Source organism: Vanacampus margaritifer, chromosome 11, assembly GCF_051991255.1.
Source record: "Vanacampus margaritifer isolate UIUO_Vmar chromosome 11, RoL_Vmar_1.0, whole genome shotgun sequence".
NCBI classification, from domain to species: Eukaryota; Metazoa; Chordata; class Actinopteri; order Syngnathiformes; family Syngnathidae; genus Vanacampus; species Vanacampus margaritifer.
Genome location: NC_135442.1, coordinates 6784212 through 6808162, shown reverse-complemented (window position 1 = coordinate 6808162; position 23951 = coordinate 6784212). Strand labels below are relative to the sequence as shown.

The following is a 23951-nucleotide window of genomic DNA, read 5'->3' as shown; positions in this document are numbered from 1 at the left end:
TGCTATCAGATTTTGAAGTAAGATCATCATTTATGTATGCTTGTCCTATATACAGTGTAGTGTATGAACACAATTCTTGTTAAAAATTGCCATTACACCTATAAAATATGAATACAGACAAAAAGGTAGTCTAGCTTCTGCTCTTCTAGGAAGATGGAGGATAGACATTTATCCATTCGTGCAAAAGAATGCAATATCACACTCTATGTACAAGTTCAATTGAGATACAAGCAATTATTTGTTTTTAACCTATCAATTAATCGCGATTAATCACATTTTTAAACTACTCTTTTTTTTATTATTATTTTATTAAGCTTGTAACGGAAATGTAATTGATGTAAAATGATGAAATAGAAAGGTATATTTAGAATCAAAGACTGTTTCAATAGCTTTGTTTGATCCTTGAATAAAATTCCTCAAGGGTTGAGCAAAACGATCAAAATGGACTCAGCTTTACGGGCCATTCTTTTTCGCTTCCAGGTTTAGTTGTGACCACAAGAAGGATTTGATTTGCGAGGCCCTGTGGAGGGAACTTGGCCCGGGTATGTTGCTCTGAGATGATAACGCCAAAGATGTACAACTGCAGCATATTAGTCTAATATGCTAATTTTGGGGGGCTGTGAAAAGGGTGCAAATTACTTGAGATTTCTCCAACAAGTGTCAAGAAAGTAAAACTGAAAATAAATTACTTATAGTCCGTGTTTTTCCCCAGTTGCTCATTTTGGCTGCAGGTTATATAGGCTGTAACAGGAAGTAAAGAAAACTGAGGTGTTTTTTTTTCACTCATTCACTGCCATTGACGGCTATAGACGTCAAAAATTCATTTGAACTATTTCAGTTAGTTTAACATTTTGCTAACAAGAGTATGAAAACCTAGATACAATTATTGTACATTTAGAACAGATATAAAATGTGTGATTAATCGTGAGTTAACTATTGAAGTCATGCAATTAATTACGATTAAAAAATGTAATCGCCTGACGCGCTAAAAAAAAAGACAAAAGATTATTAAAAATTAGGGGTGTCAGGCGATCTGTTCTAAATGTACAATAAAAAAAACTAGGTTTTCATACTCTTGTTAGCAAAAGTGGGAAAAAAAATTAAACTAATAGAAACAGGTCAAATGAATTTTTGACGTCTATAGCCGTCAATGGCAGTGAATGAGTTAATCTCCAACGCTTTAATTTTGCCAGTCCTAAAATAAATGCAGCGCTTAATATTAACCATAATAAATAAAATCATCATTTAGAAACTGCATTTTACTTTCACTGCACTGTCTACATTCTTCTTTTGTGGTCAAACTGTATTTGACACTTTTTTCACAATTTCAGGTCCATTCATTAGCTGTTGTTGTGACAAGGCAATTTCCAAAATCAATTCTCCCCTCAACGGCCCCACTGCTGTGGCACACTCAGTGCCGATGCGTGACTCATTCACTGCTCATTACCAGTCCAGCTTCCCCGCTCGCTTATCTGACGGCGATAGCTCGCGTGGGGGGGGGCGGTGGGGGGCAGCCACCCCGGCCGATGAATGCGCGCCGCCATTGGCTGGTGGGATCCATTTAATCAGCCGTGACTACTACAGGATCCGCCCCCGTGCTCCTCCCCCTCGCTCTGCCTGCCCTGACAGCATCCAAACAGTGCGCTGCCTCGCTTGCAGGGAGAATATCAGCTCAGCGCAGCGAGGAGAGGATTAACGCCGCCGCACATCTCATCTGCATACGTTCCGAGGGAGCCACATGAGAAGCTGAGGCGGTTTTGGTCGGAAAACCTTTGTGTGATCCAAGTCCTTTTTCTGTGACTGCTCTACCAGGACTCTTCTCGTTTGGATTGGCTGAAGTCTTTTTCATCTTGATATTGTTTGGCAACGACTTGCGTTCTTCATGTTCGGACCTCGGGGCCGTCTCTTCACTTGAGCCGAGGATGCCGTCCAAAGAGCCCTATGAGGCTCACAAGGAGGACAAGTCGGTGGTCCAAAAGGCCAAACGGGAGGACAATCAGGAGGAGATTTTGGCAGCCGCTCTGGGGATGAGGATGGGGCCCGAGAAACCCACCGCCACCTTCTGGCAGCCGCTGAAAATCTTCGCCTACTCGCAGCTCACCTCTCTGGTCCGGAGAGCCTCGTTGAAGGAAACCGAGCGGGTGGCCGTAACGGAGAAAGTCCACAACTTCAAGGTGAGAAGGGAATGTGGCGTTCACCTTTCAAAACATTCATCACGTGTGGCCAAAGGGCAGCTTCTCACGCTTCAAAATAGGATGGGCGGGGGTGGGGGGGTGGGTGGTGGTTATTAAAAACAACTGTCCCATGTAAAGAAAATCCGCGTGCTGTTAATTTGAGTGCCAGATGGAGAGATTAGGCCGATGGAGTCGGGAAAACTGCGCCGGAGTGTGCGCTGCGGTTCTGTTTTGCTCATGCTTGGAAATGAGAGCAGGAAGCGAAACGTTACCAGGAAGCCTTTGAACTGCTGCCGCCCTTTTTGCCCGCCGCCTTTGTTCCCATCTATTACTAAATGTTCCTTTTTAATGTAATGAGCGTAGTTCCTGTATTTAAAAGGCCATTACCAGGAAAAGCACCGCATCTAAAAGCCAGAGGGAGCCACATAAATGTGTTTTTCCAATGCCAGCTTCAGGCAGGTCTATGCATTTTCAAAGTCGAGGCTGTTGTTGACACGACTATGACGACTTATCCTAGTTGTTCATTTGCGTGCCGAAGCGACTGTCTGTTAACACGAAGCCTCAAACTGCCGCTTCTGGCTCCCGGGGGGCCTTCCTGATTGGCTAGCTGTTGCTACCTGGTGGAGTTGCCTGTTTCCATAGCAAATTTTCCTTCACGTTAGGGTAGTGTCATCCCCCCCCCCCACCCCCCGCCCACCACCACCCTACTGTGCTACCATGGCAAAAGACTTGACACTCATTACTGCCATCACCACAAGCTTCTGTTTGAACCTCTTTCGTAGTTGTATGTATTGGGCAAAGAATCATATTTGGTAACTTGGGCGGGTCTTCAAAATGGATCCTCCGTTCCTCACAGGGGAAGCAATAGAACTGACAATTGCAGATCATAACAAAAACAAATAAGTACTTCTGACCAAGACAAGAGAATGAAAACCAAACCAAAGTCTTTATATTGTAATCTCTTGCAGGTGCACACCTTCCGTGGGCCTCACTGGTGCAATCACTGCGCCAGCTTCATGTGGGGGCTGATGGCTCAGGGGGTCAAGTGTGCAGGTACCGTTTCCAATTGCTCGCGTGCCTCTTCACTGATTACAAAGTGAGCATTTCTGTATATGGGTTACTTGGTTTTTAGTACATCTGGAGCTGGATTATTTCCCTTTTAATCTACAATCCCAACAGTGAAAACATTGGATTAGGGGGTTGTATAATATGGAGTGGGATGAGGGCTTCGTTACTATGATGTAACATCAATTGCTTGCGAGCATTTCAGTTCATTTGAAAACATGGGGGGCTGTCTTTGAAAAGGAAAAACAAACTTTTACTTTCCTCTTTTTTGTTGATATAGTTGAATATACCAATGATTTTAGTGGAGCTATTTAATAACCTAATATGCACTCTAAAATAACCCAACATTTATTTTATTGTATTTTTTTATGGGTTTTTATTTTATTTTTTGCACAAAACTCAAACCAAGGAATTGGGTCAAATTGACCCAGGTTGTGGTTGGTCCCATTGGTATCCATAAATGTTTAATTTTTGACCCAACTGTTTTTACACTCTAAAAACTGTTTTGTCACAAATAACCCACTGTTTTTACAATCTAAAAGCAGTTGGAGTAAAAAATAATAATAATAATAACCCAATTCGGGTCAAAAACCAATCCACTATTTGGGTCAGTTTGGCCCACTCCAAAACCCCCCCAAAAAAATTAATTTTATATAAAACAACAAAGAAAGTTGGGACAAATTAACCCAAATAGCAGGTCGGTCCATATTTTGACTCAAATTGGGTTGTTTTTGTTTTAACTGATTTTACACTCTAAAAAACAGTTGAATCAAAAATAACCCTATAACTCATTCTTTTTACATTCTAAAAACAGTTGAGTCAAAATTAATTTAAATCAAAAATTGGATCAATCAAAAATTTGATCAAACCAATATTTGGGTCATTTTGACCCAACCCCAATCAATTGAGTCAATTTGTATAGAACAACCCAGAAAGCTGGGTCAAATTGACCCAAGTAGCGGGTTAGTCCCTTTTTGACCCAACTTGGGCTATTTTTAACTCACTTTAGTCTTAATTAATGCCAAAGCGCCTGCTGACACCAAATGTATGTGTGACACACTTTATACTTCATCAATAAAACATGAGACGAGACATCGAAAAGGACGTGAATTTTAACAACTTTAACAGCTATTGGGTTATTTTTTACTTTGAAGAGTGTAAAAACATTTGGGTCAAAATTAAGTCAATAATCCGCCGTTTTTGCAGTCTAAAAACAGTCTAGAGTCAGAATAACCCAATTTGGATAAAAAAATAAACAAATCCACTTTTTGGGTCAACTTGGCCCAATCAACTGTTTTTACACTCTAGAAGTAGTTGAGTCAAAAATAACCCAATTTAGATCATTAAGTCATTTCGACCCAATCGAAAAATTGAAGGGGGGAAATATAATTTTGTATATAATTTTATTTTATTTTTTTTAAGTAAGAAAAAAGAAAGTCAGGGCAAATTGACCCAAGTAGCAGATCGGTCGGTCCCTTTTTGATCCAAATTGGGTTATTTTTGATCCACTTGTTTTGTTTTTTTAGCCTAGATGTGTGCGTGTTCGATTGTTTCTATTTCATGCTCACAAATTCAATCAAAATTCATCATCTATTTTTTTCAAGTGGAAAAAAAGTTCCGTTGCCACTTTGTAATCTCCCGATGCTGCTTCTGTTTAGTTCTAGCTGTTAAAATTCACGTTCTTCTCGATGCCTCTTTGATCTTTTATTGATGAAACAAAATGTGTCACACGTACACTCGGTGTCGGCGGGATCGTTAATTGTTAATGCGTCCATTTTGAAAGTTGACAGCAAGCAAATTAAAGACGCGCATGTTTGCAGTCTGGCTTTGGAGAGTCTCGACTGCTGCTGCCATTCCTTCACTCTCCAGCACCAGCACCAGCACCAGCGCCAGAATCTAGGACAGCAAAGTCTCTCATGGCGCTCAGATTTGCATACCAAAAAAAAAAAACGTGCTCCGCCGCCCCCTTTTTCCCCCTTTTGTATGAGCTCAACTGTTTTGGCCAAGCTCCAGGGAGCCAGCCTTTGCTTTGGTGCTTGTTGTGCCACATTTGCTCATCACCCCCCCCCCCCCCCCCACCACACCATCACCCGCCCACCCTCCGAGAAACCCCCCAGCCTCATCTCATCATGCCCGTGAAGGAAAAACAAAGCTGGCATGTCTCTTTAATGAGCTGCCGAGCTCAGAGCGAGGGAAAGCGTCTCCGTTTCCACACAAATTCTAACGCGGCCGCTTCCGCCAATCAGCTCGCCGGCACGGCCTCATCCTTTAATTTTTATTAAATATGAATTATTTATCAAACCTCACAAGCACCAAAACAAGTGCACGTCAGTTGGTGGAAGAAGTCACCACTAAGCAGACGCAGCCTGCAGCTTCTTCGCCATAGCAACCAGCCCCAAACTGCTGACAGTGTAGTAAAATTTCATCCCCATGTCTGATGGTCTTCCTCGGACCTCCTCCACACCCTCCCTCACCCCACCTGGGACCCTCGCGGGCCTTCAATGTGCACACATGGACACATGCCTCCTCTATTATACTGCCTGTCAGATACCCTTAAGAGAATCATCTCTTAAGGTAATTACATTTCAGCTCCAATGCATATAAACGCTGCATCCTTTTCTCTTGAGACCCGCTTCATCTAAATAATGTCTCCAGGTTGTGCACGGAGAAGCTCTAAGGTGCAGACTGGAGGAAGGAAAAAGAGACATTTTAGCAGTGGGTGGAATGTTTTTTTTTTTTTTTTTTTTTTTAATGCACGCAGATGAAAACCTCTTTGAAATTAGAGGAGTCAAAAGATCTAAGAGCTGGAGGAGCTGCTCCATTTTAGTCTGCAAAAGTAGGTCTTGTGTAGCCTGCAGCGGCTGAATTGCTGCTTCCGCTGCCATTGTTGCTGCGTGAGCCCGGATTTGAAAAAAAAAAAAATTGAACTCAACAGTGGGAGCCCGCCTCCGCTTCTCGTCCTTTTTAACGCTCCTATAATTCGCTGCGTGCGTCTGTTACGAAGACAGGCGTGTCGTTTCTCACGTTGCCTGTTCTCCACTGGTCCCTCGTTCACCCAGCAAAGTGGACCTTGCCCGGAAACAGCTTTGCCCTCGATGATACCCATTATGATGCTGAAATGTATATAAGCACGTATGCCCTCTGCTGTGAATACTCTACTTCAGGGGTGCTCAAGTTCGGTCCTCGAGAGCCCCTATCCAGCCTGTTTTCCATGTTTCCCCTCCCGCAGCACAGCTGAATCTAATGATCAGCTAATCAGCAAGCTTTGTAGAAGCCTGAGAACAATGCTGATCTTGAATCAGGTGTGTTAGTGGAGAGAAACATAGAAAACAGGCTGGATAGGGGCTCTCGAGGACCAAACTTGAGCACCCCTGCTCTACTTGTAGAGTTAGTAGTTACAAAACAACATTCATTTAAAAGCAAAAGAATAAGGAATTGTAAAAACAGAATAAAGCAGAGAAATAAAAATAAATTGACTAAAAGAACAAAAAATGATCATACAAATGCTCTAAAAGACCTTAATCATAAGGGGGGGGGAATCTTTTAACACTTTGGGGCTAACGTCAGTTCTGCAGCATAACAGCTGAATGCTGATGCACCATGTTTGCTTGTTTGAAGCGAGCGATCCAATACAGCCATCGAGGTACACTAACTCCAGGCTGTTTAGTGTAATGATTGCAGGGAAGTGCATGACAGGGGGGAGGGGCTTCATGACATTCCGGGTTGCACACATTGATTGAGAAGACTAAGCCCTTTGTTGTTGTTTTTTTATGCCGCCCTAAACACAATAAAGCCGGCGATTACTTCACGCTGGAATTTGAATCAATACAAAAGCTCAATTAGGTTGATGAACTGTAAGAATCCATCAACAAGATCTATTATTTGGCCGGACAAAGGGACAATGCGGAGGAGTAAATGAGCCCCGTAGCGCTTCTCAAACCCTCTCGTCCCCGCGTTCTCTGTTGTAGACTGCGGCGTGAACGTCCACAAGCAGTGCTCGCTTCTGGTTCCCGACAACTGCAAGCCCAGTCTGAGGCACATCCGGAAAGTGTACAGCTGCGACCTCACCACTTTGGTGAGCGCTCACAACACGGCGAGACCCATGGTGGTCGACATGTGCATACGAGAGATCGAGTCGAGAGGTGAGGGTCTTTCATTGGGTTTCGCAGACAACCAAAAGGCAGGATCAAATTTTTCTCAACCGTCTTTTTTTGTCCTTCAGGACTGACGTCGGAAGGTCTCTACAGAATATCCGGATTCAGCGACTCGGTGGAAGAGGTCAAGACGGCGTTCGACAAAGGTTAGCTTGCCTTTTTTTTTTTTTTTTCGGCTACTCACACCGACGAGACCGATTGACTTTTCATGGATGCACGTCCTCAAAACGACGATGACCTTCACGTGAGATTAATTAGAAAGTGACGCGTTTGAAAGGATTAAAGGCCTTCTGGGAGTGACAGCCGAGCGTCCCTCACATGCGCTGTTGACACGAAGCCCAGGAAGGGAGAGAAGCTACAAAATACACTTATTATTGCTCATTTAAATAGTTTTATAATTCATGATATTTTATAGACTAGAAAATTAATACACTGATCCATATTATGCATGTGATATAATATTATTTTAGATTTCATTTGGAATGATTAATAATATTATTTTTTTGCTTAACAATGAGACTTGCAGAGACGCCCATTGAATTGCATTGGGAAAAAAATAACTAATTATAATAATAATAAACCCTACAAATTATCCCATAAATGCTGATAAAGATTCAAAACATTGGAAAAACATATTTATAAATATTAGAAAATAATTGGATTAGGAATTATGAACAACAGCAGCACAGAAAATCCAGTTTTATTTCACGGATTTGATCGATGACATCAAATTATGACATTACAACCAATCAACGATTTTTTTCACAAGGGGGGGGGGGGGGTCCGCCCTTGTGAAAAAAATCATTTGAGGAAAAGCGGTGCAATGCCAGGAATGTGCGTACGACCGCAGAGAACATGTATTAGAATAAAGTGTAATTGTACATCCGCTACTGTAGGTGGCAGTGGCGCTCTCATTGTATTTGAGCACAAAAGAAGTATTGGCTTATCTGCTGAGGTTTTTATAGACAAATTAGACTATTTATTGTTGTGGGGTGTGAAATATTTTCTTCTTCCAGGGGGCATGACAAAAAATATAACTGAGAAGCACTCAAGTAAGGTTTATAAATATCACATTTAAAAAGTAATGCTGTGTTATATACACTAAACGTCATGTGTTAGCTTTGCCGGCAACAAGTCGAATTAAAAACATGCTTAAGGTGTACAAGCCACGTGAGGAAAAAAAAAAAAAAGAATTTTCAAAATCAGATGTGTGCGGCGTGAATTTTAACTGGAGCAGCGGACTCTCCCCGGCTCGGCATGCGTGAGCTCACCCGTGACGGAGTGTCATTCCAGCTCACAGCGCTGTGATGTTCAGCCTGCCGGCACAAGTAGGCCACGGCCCGAGAGTTGCCGTCAAACCTCAGCAGACCCTCGCCACCACGCCATCGCCCTGTTGAGAATGCCGCGTTATTCAACCATCCACGTGAAAAAGCGCTTCTCATTTCCCCGCTTTTCCTCGTTCCATCCGCCCGCTGTCCCATCACGCATCGTCATCCCCACAGCTGGCGAGAAGACGGACATCTCGGTGAAAGCCTACGAAGACATCAACATCATCACCGGCGCTCTCAAGCTCTACCTGCGGGATTTGCCCGTCCCCGTCATCTCGTACGACGCCTACCCCAGGTTCATCCAGGCCGCAAGTGAGTCTCGCCACGTTTCATACTCGCAGAAATAAATCCAGTCGATATTTGACAGCCGTGTTTACTGTAATGCGCATTTTGGGAGGCTAATGGCTTTCATCGGCCGGCAGGAAAGAGCTTCATTGATTTGCGTCCACTTTAAGCATTATGTCGTTCATCCGTCAGAGCTCACCGACCCGGACAAGAAGCTGGAAGCTTTCCGGGAGGCGCTGGCGCTGCTGCCCTCGTCCCACAACGAAACTCTTAAGTATCTCATGGCGCACTTAAAAAGGTGAGCAATAAAAGCAAAACCTAAATACAATTATGGCTCATATTGATTTTTTAATACTTCTGCCTGTCACTATATGTCGCTGGCAGAGAAAGGAAAAGGCTGATATTAGCCTTTTTGTTGTTGTTTTTTTACTCATAAAATAAAGAAAAGTACATTACCCCCCCCCCCCAAAAAAAAACAAAATGGCACAAAAAATTGGCCAATTTTTCTTATTTTTTAAAGATAAACAAATACTAAAAAAAGTAAAGTATTGTAAAACAGTGAAATGTTCTGACTGTAAATCATATATTTTATTGTAGGTTTTAAGGGACCCCAAACAAAGTCACTTAAGTCATTATATATATATATATATATATATATATATATATATATATATATATATATATATATATTTTTTTAGATTAGTCAATCAATCAATTGCTTATCAAAATTTTATTCTGCCAAACATTTGAATCGGCTATAAAAAATACAATAAAAAATCCTTATCAGTCTTGCCCTTGAACAGGGCAGCACACTGAGTGGCCGCTTGATTAATTTAAATAAATAAATAAAGTTTTAGGGAGGGGGGGGGTGGTTAAGTGAAGAAAAAAATTTTTTTTCAATATTTATTTATTCATTTATTTTACAAAACAAAAAAATGCTTCACAAAACACTGATGAATACTCAATATATATTTTCAACGAAAAAAGGTGCTAGGGGGGATTTTGAACAAAAAAAATTAGATAAATATTTATAATTTTTTTTAATCTCTCTTTTTTTTATGATAAGAACAGTAAAAAATTAAAACTAATCTGAGAATATGTGAATCTGTGGGTGCCGAACCGCAAATGTAGGTTTAGGTTGTAATGTCACCATTCACCACTAGATGGCAGACATGGGTCTGATACTGCTCTAACATACAATGTAAGTATGTAGTAGATTGGAAAAATATGAATTGTCCATATTTAAAATAAAATAAAAAATTCAAACGTGGCCCACAATTTATTTAAATGACTTTTATATATCTACCAGATTTTTTACTCTTTTTTTTTTTTTTTTTTTTGCTGATGTGTGTAAAAATACTTATTTGTGAATGTCCAGCGAGGTTAAAGAAGCTCGTAAAACTTGCAACTTTGATGTTTCAGGGTGACCCAAAACGAGAAATGCAACCTAATGAACGCCGAGAACCTGGCCATTGTTTTCGGGCCCACCCTAATGCGCACCCCGGATCTTGACGCCATGACCGCCCTCAATGACATCCGTTACCAGAGGCAGGTGGTGGAGGTGCTCATTAAAAACGTCGACGTCCTCTTCTGACCGAGTGTTGCAAGCGAGCCCTCAAGCCAGAAGACAAAAAAAAATAATAAAAAATCGGAGATTTGAATGAATTGATTCATTTTTTTGAAACGTCCCTTGTATGCACGAGGTATAGATGGTGAACCTTCCACTCTGTACTCTATGCCTCCCCATTTCTGTCGGGGGAATTTATGCGGGAAGCTGACATACCAGCATGCATCAGTGCTTTGTAGTTGTATCTCAGCATGTGGAAAGATTGTGATTTTTTTTCGTTTTTTTTTTTTGTCTGTGCTGTGATAGATTTAGTCCACGTTGTCAACATTGTTGATTCAACTAAAAATAAGCTACTGATTTTTCGGGGGGGGGGGGGGGTGGATTTTGGAGGTACTTTTTACAATGTCTTATTTTTTTATGACCTGTTTGTTGAACGAGCCTTTCAGACTTTTCCTGTCAATGTGTACACACTGGTGCTTTTGCCTGACTTTTTGTTGTACTGTTAACAGCATTGTTGGTGAATTAATTTTGTACGGTCTTCATTTGTACACAACCTGTGCATGATCAGTTTGATTTATTAAACTGATAAAACATGCATTTGTGAGTGGAGTGAATTCGCTTGATTTAAACTATTCAATGTGGAACGAAGCAGGCAAAAATTGTTTTCAAAGAAGTCAAATAAAAAACTGAGATTTTTTTTTTTTTTTGCTATATGTTAGCTTTAAGTTGTTATATCACCATTCACCCCTAGATGGCATTAGTTGCGCATGACCTGCTGGTAGTTCAATGCTCTTCATTGCACAATGATAAAGCATTTATTGCTGCTCTTTGGTTATATATATCATGTCATCAATTTCTCATACAAAACTGATTGCACTTTCACTGAAACTAGCTTTGAGAACACAAATTAACTCAATAATGTCTTATATGCGGTTAATGTGTGTTGCAGCTGGCTGCAGGGTAACCTTGGGAAAGGCGCTGTTTGTCCTTAGTTATGCATAATTAATGGCAATGACAGGTTGTCCCTAAAAGCGTCTCACCATGTGACTGTGCCTAAACTCCTCCATCACTCACAGTAATTCAGTGTGAAAACTCAAACCAGCCAGTCAACATCATTCATCGCACGCAGGCAGATGTACACAGTTTTATTATTATTATTATTATTAGGGGTGGGATTCTTTTGAATGTCTCACGATTCGATTCAGAATCGCTTTTCGATTAAGAACGATTTTTGATTAAAAATGATTTGATTGACAATGATTTTTGCTTCAATTTATAGATGTTCAAGGAATCGTAATGATCTACTCCAGTCTGACTCGCTAATGCTAATTAGTGCTCTATTCGCGGCACTTTTATCACTCAAAAGAACGGCTCCACGCTACAAAAAAAAATAAAAAAATTTTGGAATAACTCGATCGTGACTTTTTCCTTTTACTCTCTCATGTGGCTACAACTTAACAGTGTATCAGACCGCGTGGAACCACACTGCCCCTGAGTGGCCAAATCAGGTACAACATAAACAGCACTCCCAATAAAGGCACACACAAACAAAGGGAAGACAGTATAAAATCATTTAAATAAAATAGATTTTGGGACATTTAAAATTGATTCTGTATCGTACTAAATGAGAATCGCGATTCTTATGAGAATCAATTTTTTGGCACACCCCTAATATATATATATATATATATATGGTTACGCACTGATTTTCTCATGAAATCATTTTTCTGTCCTGCCTTCATGTCTGTCGCTTCTCCTGTGTTTTGTTTTTTTTGTTCCATCCCACAAAGCAACCAAGACGCAATCAGCGCTTGACATCCAATCAGTCGACTGTCGGGCCCCGGCGTCACCTCGGGTTAATGTGAGCCCAAAACCCTCACTTGTCTCCTGCTGATTGTGCAGCGTAAAAATTGGATTTCCATCCAAGCGTTTAGCATCCCCCAAATTTATCATAGCGTCATCGACGCGCCGCCATCAAGCTCCTCATCACCGGGTCAGATGCTGTGATAAGTTTGCGGTTGGCCGCTGCTTTGTCTACGCTAGATGGGCCCCGTTGTAATGAATGAGAGTTCATTTCAAGAGCTGTGATCCATGAGATAAGTGACCTTTGTTGGCCATGCTGAATAGATTTACAAATGCGGTTTATTCTGTTTCTATGGCTGCACGTTGCTTTAGTTTAGATAACGTATTCACATCCTATTTTTATTGCTCATTGAGGCGAGCACGTTTAGTTGTTGTCCTCTTCAGACATTACATGTTATTTTTATTCAAATTCAATGACTCATCACAAATGTTTAAGCAGAAAAATGTTTATTTCGGGTTAAGTAAAATGTGCTTCCTTTTTTCTTTGTCTTTTTTTAGACAAAGTTGTGTTTGAAGCTGCTTTTCTATCATGGCCACTTGAAACATTAAAATCCGGGGTGCTTTGATTTTATCTGCTGTGCGCGCATTGGCCACCAGGGGCTCCTATAATATACATACAAAGATACTACATGTCATTTTTTTTAATACAACATGTAACTGGTGATGACACGCAAAGAAGAGGATGCAATAATGTTAGTCCTTTCTTACAGAGGATAAAGAATATATGCCTGTGTGTACTATATTGTTGTATGTGCTGTATACATGTGTTGCTATTCCTTATCTTTATTATAAGTTGTTTCAAATTTTTGCTGCAGTGGCGCTAGTTTCGTGCAATGCTTTGCATTGAGTGCTATCATTAAGCTAGCAGGCTTTTGTAACACAAAATAGTGTACTGAGAATATATAAAAAATTGCAAACAAACTGGAATTTGAAGGTTAGAAAATAAAAATATATGGGTACTTTATACTAAAGGCGAAGAAGCAAATGGGTTGTAAAATCATGTTTACTAAACAAGTGCGCACATTCAATGCCCACTTGTCAGTGTCGCAAAGACTCCGAAATGATGGTGTAAATTTGGAGAGAGCGGGGGAGGGTTGAGGCAAATCTCTCTTAATTCAAACGTTGCCAAAATGGTGATTTGGCCCTAAGTGAGATGAATGAGGCCTGTGGTTGAGCGAGCAGTTGATTGAACACACGGCCGGTGCGAGGATATTGAGTTGACTGACCCGTCACGGGGGCGCCAAGGTGGCGAGCAAGCGCAGGAGACCGTGGCTCCAACAAGAGAAAATGGGGTGGGGGGATATATAAAAGTTGTTTGTTTTATATTTCAAAATAATTAAAACAGTTGTTAATATCCTACAAGAAATGCACATTTATGACTTCTGTATGCAGTATACCAAACCCAAATCTAGCTAGACAGCTTGCTAAATGCTAAACAGCCAGACGGCTAGCTAAACAGCAAGGCAGCTAGCTAAACGATAGCTAACGAGCAAAATAAGAATGAAAATAAAATCAATATCAAAAGAAATGTCCATTTATGATTTCGGAGAAAATATTACACCAAACCAAACAATCTAAACAGCCAGGCAGCTAGCTAGCCAGTTAGCTAGACAGCTAGCATTTATCCTCACAACTCTCTGGGAGGTGCTTGTAGTTAAACATCTTATTTACATTATACATATTATTTTCATAATATTATATAAATACTGATTTTGAACTGCTCCATATTACATTCGTGGCGCAGCTGTGAGCTGTTATATTGAACTTTTTGTGTACATATTGATCGTAATTGTGACATGTTAGTGGTAAGAAGAGGTGGTGCACGGCCCGCCATTGATAAATTACAATCTCAAGTAAAAAAAATTACCGCAGTACAACGTATTTTTTTTTTGTGTGTGTTACCTTGACTGTGGTTATTTATCGCGTCTCCTAGAAGTTGTGCACTGGTCGTCAAGTTCGCTGCGGTGGGTTTTTAGTGATGGATTACTGTGGCATGTTGATCTCGTGAGGCGCGACACAGAATGCGTCCCTCTCATGTAACAAGCAGTTGCATGTCGGCCATTCACTCAGCCATCAGCTGTGGGACAATAACAACACGGCCGCTGGCAAGATCGAGCTCGCTGAAGGCGCCGCATGTGCTCCGTGTCTTTCGCACGTGTGAAAGAATGTTTTAGGCAGGGTCGAACCTTCGCAATTCTCTAGCGATCAAGAGGCAACGTGCTGAAGTTGGAGAGGACTTTTGGATGAGCGGACTGATTGACAACAATGAGTGTGCTAGCGCTCATTTTTCACCTAACCATCCTGACAGGTAAGAACTGAAAAACTGAATCGATTGCATCTTTTGCTGTTGTTTTTAGCTTTTCATAAATAAATAAAAAATCGCGTTATTAATACATATTCAAGAGGCTGCCAAGGAGACTGCAACCTGAGCCAAATCAAAACTAGTGAGCGATGTTGCTATTTGAGTGACAAGGGCACGTGCACTCTTCCTCATTTGGCTTTTCCATCTTTTTCCCCATCTGTCAGCACGTCTCGGTCCCGACGTTTCATAATAGTTTTTTCCAATTGAAGCATCCAACCATTCAAATATGTCTTTGCAAAATGACCTTGCCATCAAGGTGAACTGAGAAATAGAAATATTGTGACATTGCTGTGGAGGGGAATGAATATCCATTATTAGGGTTGAACAGTTAATATAATTTACATCGACATCACAATGTAATGAATTAAAATTTTAAACTGCAAAGGCTGCAATTTTTATGTGTGATTTTTAATTTTAATTGTAGTTCACATGTTTACATATCATTGTTTTATGAAGCATGAAAAGCTAAAGTCAAAATGATTTAGGTCTACTGCCTTATGTTCGTGCCACTCTTGTTTGGAAGAATTTTGTGAAGTTGTCATAGCTAACGCCGAAAGACAAATTGGAAGTTAGCAACTCAAATTAAGCCTAACCTAGAAATCCTTTCTTTATTGAAATTGTGTTTCTAATATAAACAAAGTTTAGCTAGCTTTTCAGCTAATGTTTGTTTGTAAGAATTTTGTGAAGTTGTCATAGCTAATGCTAAAAGACTGCATTGTCAAAGTGTAATTAAGTTAACAACTCAAATTGAACCTAACCTAGAAATCCTTTCTTTATTGAAATTGTGTTTCTAATATAAGCAAAGTTTAGCTAGCTTTTCAGCTAATGTTTGTGTGTAAGAATTTTGTGAAGTTGTCATAGCTAATGCTAAAAGACTGCATTGTCAAAGTGTAATTAAGTTAACAACTCAAATTGAACCTAACCTAGAAATCCTTTCTTTATTGAAATTGTGTTTCTAATATAAGCAAAGTTTAGCTAGCTTTTCAGCTAATGTTTGTGTGTAAGAATTTTGTGAAGTTGTCATAGCTAATGCTAAGAGACTGCATTGTCAACGTGTAATTAAGTTAACAACTCAAATTGAAGTAGATAAGCTGTTTTTTTTTTTTTTAATTCATGGTTAAATTGACTTTATTGTAGTGTAAGCCTATCCTATAAAACCCAAACAACGTTTTTGGGAAACATTTTTTTGTTACTTTTTGTTTTGAAATACCAGAAAACCTTAGCTAGCAGTTCAACATTAGCATTTTAGCATTCCACATGCAGCTCAAATTCATTCCTAAGGAAAATGTGCTTTATAACATTATCACCATTAAGTGCACTTCAACACACGGCGCATACAAAGGCTACACACACGTAGTAGGCTACTAAGCGTCAGTCTGACACTTGTCACATCTATTTCTGTCACATTCATAAGGGAACATAATCTCTTTCCAACACAATTACAAGCAACCCCCAAACAAGAGTCATCATGCTGTTAAATACGACTGCTGGTAATCCCTTCGTAAACAAGCCCATGAGAGCGTCCCGTGTGCTTTCTTTTTTCTTCCGGAGCTGCCACCTGGGCTTCCGATGATGAAAGCAGCCTTGTCAAAACCCTCTTCACTGGTTACAACAAGGTGGTCCGGCCCGTCAGCCACTTCAAGGACCCTGTGGTCGTCACCGTGGGCCTGCAGCTCATCCAGCTTATCAGCGTTGTAAGATTTCAGGACCCCCCCCCCAAAAAAAATAGTCTGCTTCGATTTTTATCAGCTGTCTGAATATATTCATTGTATCCACAGGATGAAGTCAACCAGATTGTCAGCAGCAATGTGCGACTCAAACAGGTTTGAGAACTTCATTTCTTTCTTCTTTTTTAAATAAATGATCTAGGTAAGACACGGTAAACTGAAAATGAGTGTTAATCAAAGGGGGCATAAAATCAGATTTTTTTTTTAAAGAGGCAACATTGTTTTAAATGAGAAAATATGAAATAGTAGCCTACATATAGCAACAAACTACCTTTTGTGTTGTAATCGAGTTTGTGAGACAGTCATGCTAATAATATGCACCATTAAAATGGAGGAACATTTTTTTTAAATCACACAATGATTAAATGTCAAGAGGTATTTGTAGTCATGATTCATTGCTAAAATGTTTAACTTTTACCTACAAACTTAAGATTTGAGCGATGTATGAACTATCACGATTCGATTCAATTTAGATTTTTGGGTCTGCGATTCGATTCAGAATCGATTTTCGATTGTGAGCGATTTTTGATTCGAAATGATTTGATTGACAATGATTTTGCTTCAATCTATAGATGTGCATGGAATTGGAATTGTACGTGTATTGTTATTCTACTCCAGTCTGACTCGCTAATGCTAATTAGCGCGCTACTCGCGGCATTTTATCACTCAAAAGAACGCTTCCACGCTGAGAAAAAAAAAACTTTTATTGGAATAACTTGATCGTGACTTTTTCCTTCTACTCTCTAATGTGACTGTGGAACCACACTGCCCCTCAATGGCCAAACCGGGTACAACATGAACAGCGCTCCAAATAAAGGCACACACAGACAAAGGCAAGACAGTATAAAATAATTTAAATAAAATCGAATTTGGGACATTTAAAATCTATTCTGAATCTTACTAAATGAGAATCGCGATTCTTATGAGAATCGATTTTTTGGCACACCCTTAATGAACTCAATTCAACCCACCATAGCAGCAGTTTGGCAAGTAGTGAACAATTAATCAAAATAAGGATTCAAGCTGTTAAATGTCATTCTCAGTTGAAGTTTCCTATCAAACTAAACACAAAACAGGTATTAATTAAATTTAAAAACAACAAAGCAACACCCCCCCCACTAGCTTAATGCTAACATACAATGCAAAACGTCATAGACATGCTAACAATCAGCAGTGGATCCGTATGTGCTTGCTCAACTTTGCATTGCCTGCTTTTCTCTTCCAGCAATGGAAAGATGTCAACTTGCAGTGGAACCCAGAGGATTACGGTGGCATCAGAAAGATCAGAATCCCCTCCACTGACATTTGGCGGCCCGATCTGGTGCTCTACAACAAGTATGTCATGCCTTTGATTCTGTTCATGTGATCTATACCGTGAGCTGAGTGATCTCCGGAAAACAAGCGAAACACCTGTCAGTCGCGTTTGCGCTCTTTCCAATACGCTTGTGGAAGCTCGGGTAAGGTTTCATCTGGCTAAATATAGTGTCGGAGATGGTTCGCACACACATGCACATACTCCATATGCTACGTCTGACACGTAGCATTGCTTTTCTCCCCCTCCCCCCCCCCGACAACCTGCTGGGCTGCCAAAGCGACGACGAGCGGAGCCCGGGCTCGTCCTCGTGTCGCCTCGTGTTATCATTCAAATAATGATGTTGACGCTGGCCGTGGTTTTTTTGTTGTGCCCGCAGCGCCGATGGTGACTTTGCCATTGTGCATGAGACCAAAGTGCTGCTGGAGCACACGGGAATGATCACGTGGAACCCTCCTGCCATCTTCAAGAGCTACTGCGAGATCATTGTGCTGCACTTCCCCTTCGACCTGCAGAATTGCAGCATGAAACTGGGCACTTGGACCTATGACGGGAACTTGGTCGTCGTCAATCCTGTAATGTCACAAATTCAAAATTTTGTTTCCACTGCACTTATAACTGCTGGCTTAAATGAAACCCAAATTGGGTGAAATAGCTAACCCAGCACTAGGCCTGAAAAGGGACCAAGCCAATGCTGGGTTATTTATATCCAGACCCAGTACATTGATTCAACAAGGGGTAAAAACTACCCATTCAGATGATCGGTATAGTATGGTTAAAAATAATAGATATTTTATTACCAACATTTTCTACGAGAAGATAAAGCAGCTTTCCCTGTCTGGGGTCACCACAGCAAGTCAAATGCCATAATCTGTTCCAGCCAATAATGTATATTTTGATAAGAAAAATATCGCTGTTATATTATAAGTAATTTAAAAAAAAAATTAAACGGCATACAATAATTACATACATAATAATAATTACACACTTTGCATACATAATTTGACAGAATGTAATGAATTCAATGTTTGCCTCTGCTTCTGATGTGCACACCATGGCCACCTGGGGGCAGTATAATACATCCATGCTAATCTGCATAGAGACAGACGGACGTCACAACTCTCTGCAGTAATATTAATATAAACGCCTTCTTTTCAAATTGAATGGTTTTTCTTTAACAGTTTTTTTTATTCCAACTCTGACGCTAGTTCTTAGCCCGTATATGATGTTTAGAATTGACTAGAGTATTAGCATTTGTTTGCATGTTTTTGTTGTTTGTTTTTTTAATAATTGCAACACTGTTGCTAGTCGTTAACCCATGTATGACGTTTTTAATTGTTTATTTGCCTTTGTTAACTTTAATTTAAGACAAACGTTGAAAATTATCTGCAGTGATATTAATATGAACGCTTGTGTTAAAAAATTACAACAACAATGATGGTAGCCTGTAGGCTATATGACGTTTTGGATTGTTTATTAGCATTTGTTAGCTTTCCTAAGGCAAAGCTAGGAGGTCACTTTATTAATTAATCATATTAAAACACACCTTTTAAAACATGTTAACTTCTCTGTTATCAATAATCACCTTGGTCTTATGTAATTTAATTCTCCTGAGCTATTAATGAGATAATTTGATGCAAGAACACATTAGATGTCAACAGCTACCTTAAAAAAAGTGTTAAAAGAATCCATTAATAGTAATTATTTGTGTGCCTTTCAAAATGTTTAAAGGTTTGTTGGCTGATATTCCAATTTATAATATTCTAGTATACTCTCTTCGGTGTTTTCTTTGTGTGTCCATTTCTAGGTGTAGGGCTAGATTTGTATCAAAGTAAAACAGTTTTTTTTTTTTATGTTTAAAAATATCTCTGAACTTTTGCTGTATACAAATCTTGCATCTGCTGCTTTGTCTCTCCAGGATAGCGATCGCCCGGACTTGAGTAACTTCATGGAGAGTGGCGAGTGGGTGATGAAAGACTTCCGCAGCTGGAAACACTGGGTGTACTACGCCTGCTGTCCGGACACCCCCTACCTGGACATCACCTACCACTTCCTCATGCTGCGGCTGCCGCTTTACTTCATTGTCAACGTCATCATCCCATGCATGCTCTTCTCTTTCCTGACCGGGCTTGTCTTCTATCTGCCGACAGACTCTGGTAAGCCGCTTCGCGTCCTACATGCTTTTATTAATAATTACATTGTGTCAAAATGAAACAACATGTTCCATATATCAGGGACAAAATATGAAGTCATAGGTAGCAATCGTTTGATTTTACTATTTTAAATAGGGATACAATCCTAGCTATCTACCCACTATGAAATAGTGAAAACCAACAAATACATTTATAAATATCTAAAGAAACCACAAGGTGAAGCCAAAGCACTACTTTTACATCAGACGACCATGCTTTGGCGTGTGGAAGAGAAGCTCTTCCCCCCACTTCAACATAGTTCCTTGTCCTTAATATGCCACAAGTTGGCGCTTTAACACCACAATTGTATTAAACTGGACTGTGGCGCCATCCTGTGGCATTTTAGGGTGTTTCAGAAAGCGCACAAAAATAGCAAATTGGAAAGGTTTTTTTTATCGAATAATAGCGGATTCCATCCCCCCCACCCAAAAAAAATCTGTGGATAGGACAAATGGTGATTTGTGAATAAAACTAAAGCTTATTTTCCAGTTCAGTTATACAAGAGAACACCCATAATTTGAGATGTCAAATTACCAATTAATCAAGGAATAGAAACTATTGCTGGTTTGTTTTCTGTAGATTTGAAAATGTATGTCTCTTTATTATATTGTATTTTTCTAACACAAACAATAAATTAAATTACATTACAATAAACGATACCATAATTAGTATACATAAATTGTTTTGTCTTATAGGTTAGCTTTATGCTAAAATAAAGGTGAATAAACCATGAATTAATATGAATGACAAATTATTTATCTACTTCAGTTAGAGTTGCTAACTTGCTTAAAACTTTGACTGCAAGCAACTAAACAAAATTCTACCAGCTATAAATCAAAAATCAAACTACACTGTTCAGCCCTGATATCCGACCACAAGACTTGAATAAAAAGTAATTACAATATGTGCAACATTTCCATGATATCATTTGATGCCTTGTTGGCAAAATCAGCGTCCTGACTTTTGCAAGTGCCAGCCTGAGGTCTCGCCGACTACTACTCAAACAGCTTTGCTGCTGTGCACATCTGGCCCTGCTCCCACTGTGTACATCTGCCTCATTACCCAGCGTCCCTCTGTGTGTCATGTCTGAAAGCAAGCCTTCGCTTTCATGTATAATACATCACTTGAGCCCTGGTTCGAACGTAGCTGCTGCCAAAATACACTCTGTCATAACTGCCAAACCATGGGAAGTGGCAAGCTTTGTGATTTACCAGTAATAAATGTGATTTCTTGATATGAGCATTAGCCACATTTTTTTTTTAGCTTGCTCAATTTAAAATGGTGTCATCCAGGTGAGAAGATGACCCTGAGCATCTCCGTCCTGCTCTCCTTGACCGTCTTCCTGCTGGTCATCGTGGAGCTGATCCCGTCCACCTCCAGCGCGGTGCCGCTAATTGGGAAGTACATGCTCTTCACCATGGTCTTCGTCATCGCCTCCATCATCATCACCGTCATCGTCATCAACACTCACCACCGCTCCCCGAGCACGCACACCATGCCCGAATGGGTTCGAAAGGTCAGCGGATGACCAGAGATTACTTTTAGTATTTCTAGCTACTGTATGAATGTGCAAATTTGTACAGGGGATAACGTCTATCCTTTTGCTATACTGCCATCTAGTGGAATATGGATTTACCATAGAGTAAAATAATAATTAATCAGAAATGGCAAATCCAGGTCCAGAAAGTAAAAACCCTGCCACAGTTTGGCTTTAGCCCCAGGTGCTAGCTAGCTAGCTCCTTAGCAGGTAAACAAGCACTTGGGAAGCTAGCTAGCTAGCACCTGGGGCTAAAGCCAAACTGTGGCAGGGTTTCTACTTTTTGGACTTGGAATTGCCACCTCTGTAATTAATACCGTATGTTATACGCGATCGTGTACTGATGCTAACAATTTGGTTAGTAAAGTAATTGTTGAATATTTGTTGATGATGAAGATGATGATGATTCTATTTTCATTGGGGGAGCAGCTTTTCATCGAAACCATCCCGAACATCATGTTCTTCTCAACGATGAAGCGTCCCGGAAAGGAAAAGCCGGTGAAGAACATCTACGGGGGCGACTTTGACATCTCAGACATCTCCGGCAACCAGGCCTCAGCTGTGCCCTACCAGTCACCCATAACCAAAAACCCTGACGTCCGCAGCGCCATCGAAGGAGTGAAGTACATCGCCGAGACGATGAAATCCGACGAAGAATCCAACAATGTAATGCCAACGGTTGTTTTAGTAGCATCATTTTATTGTGTGTGAGACAAGTGTCCCATTGTTGACTTTGTCCAGGCTGCTGAGGAGTGGAAGTTTGTGGCCATGGTGTTGGATCATATCCTGCTGTGCGTCTTCATGGCTGTGTGTCTCATCGGCACGTTGGGAGTGTTTGCCGGACGTCTCATTGAGCTCAGCATGCTCTAGATCGGTGCTACGACAATCAGGACCAACATTAAGATACAGTAAAGTAAGGTTTAATCAAAAATGAAACAGATGATATATTACAATAAAGTATGTTTAAGCCAAAGTAAATTAAAAAAAGTGTAAATTAAATTAAGTGTTTAAAAACAAGTTTTTAAAGATTAAATGCAAATTTGTTATGTTTAAAAATTAATAGAGTACTGAACAACTAGCCTGGGAAGCCACACCCACTTTCTTAAAAAAAAGAGAGTGGGTTCTGGACAGGCGGCCATAAACAGCGATTCGGCTCCGTCGGAAAACAGGACGGCCCGTTCAAATTCGTCTATTTGCGTGACGTCGTCTTCGTGAGCAACGTCACTTTTCAGTTATGTTTTTCCCGCAACAACGACCTTCAACAACGACCTTCAACAACGACGTCATTCACTACTGTCTCTCTTAGCTAGTAACCATGTTTGTGTTTTACTCCGTCTCCGCAAAAACAAAAATAAATAAAAGACTTCAACGAGTCGCTTTTCTGACGTCACGTCCGCTCTTCGCTCATTGGTTCAGTCCACCGTCTGTTAGCTCAGGTTTGTCGCGCCTCAGAAATGCGAGTGAGTCTGGATTTCCAGGCTACTGAACAACTAAAGTGTATATAAGCAGTGATTTACCCCCCCATATACCGCTAGAGGGAGACCTCGTACCAGATTTTTGAGAATGACTGCTGAAGCCAAAAGCCTCATTGTTGCTCAATATGAAACGATTCTTCACATGTTGTTTGTGTTCCTCCGTTTGCTGTATTTATGTTTTACATTATCATTGTGGAAAATTGTATATCACGATAGAGTAGTTTTTGGTGCTTTTATGCAACTGATGTGATGTAATACAAGTTAACATATTACAATAAATCTTATGAGGACGTTCTATTTCTGCATGTTTTATGTATGCTTTGGATATTATGAGTAATGCAGGTGTTCCAAATGCCATCTTATTGTGAATTATGGTTAGCGAGAACCATGAATAGGCAAATGAAACCTTATAGAAAATTTTACTTCATTTTACCAAATTTTCTACATAAAAATGATCTACAAAACAACAACACACAATACGTTCAGTTTTATTAAGTAGCTGCATATGAAATATATACCATGAGATATTTTATATTACCTGCACAATGACAAATGATAATGAGAAATTGCTGTGCTCTTGTAAACTACAACTACAATGAACATAACTCTCAATATTCATAACGACGCCGATGTGTGAAACCCGGAAGTCGGTGGCATCTACCCCATAAAGTGAATATAATATTTTTTAAGTAATTATTTAATTTAATTAATGCAACAATATTACATGACTAACGTGTTTTGTGTGTGTGTCAGATCAGCAACATTTGCCAAATATGCCTTCAAATACACATAATACTTTCGTGGCTTTTATCGGAGTGTGTAACTTAAAGTGTACATAAAATGTTGTAACTTGTGGCCGACTGTTCACTTTCCGCTGCTAATGGATGGCCAAGCTAAGCCCCGCCTCTTC

General features: G+C 40.1%; 3 protein-coding genes across 6 annotated transcripts in view; all 3 read left to right on the top strand.

Annotated features, from left to right (window-relative positions):
* Positions 1-1696, top strand: part of atf2 (activating transcription factor 2) — a 34949-nt gene extending 33253 nt beyond the window's left edge. For all 4 annotated transcript variants that reach the window (XM_077579026.1, XM_077579023.1, XM_077579024.1 and 1 more), the window contains one exon: positions 1332-1696. In XM_077579026.1, the coding sequence (XP_077435152.1) occupies positions 1332-1696 (365 nt within the window). The remainder of the gene's footprint in view (positions 1-1331) is intronic.
* chn1 (chimerin 1) lies at positions 1692-11168 on the top strand. The gene is made up of 7 exons (XM_077579030.1): positions 1692-2174; positions 3143-3227; positions 7208-7381; positions 7462-7539; positions 8896-9033; positions 9199-9304; positions 10429-11168. Exons 1-7 carry the CDS (start codon positions 1923-1925, stop codon positions 10598-10600), a joined length of 1005 nt encoding a protein of 334 aa, XP_077435156.1. The 5' UTR covers positions 1692-1922; the 3' UTR covers positions 10601-11168.
* Positions 11169-14379: 3211 nt separating this feature from the next.
* Positions 14380-23336, top strand: LOC144059987 (acetylcholine receptor subunit alpha). Its single transcript, XM_077579029.1, has 9 exons — positions 14380-14744; positions 16350-16492; positions 16577-16621; positions 17751-17860; positions 18217-18412; positions 19756-19993; positions 21322-21545; positions 21996-22232; positions 22308-23336. Exons 1-9 carry the CDS (start codon positions 14702-14704, stop codon positions 22434-22436), a joined length of 1365 nt encoding a protein of 454 aa, XP_077435155.1. The 5' UTR covers positions 14380-14701; the 3' UTR covers positions 22437-23336.
* The last annotated feature ends 615 nt before the right edge of the window (positions 23337-23951 follow it).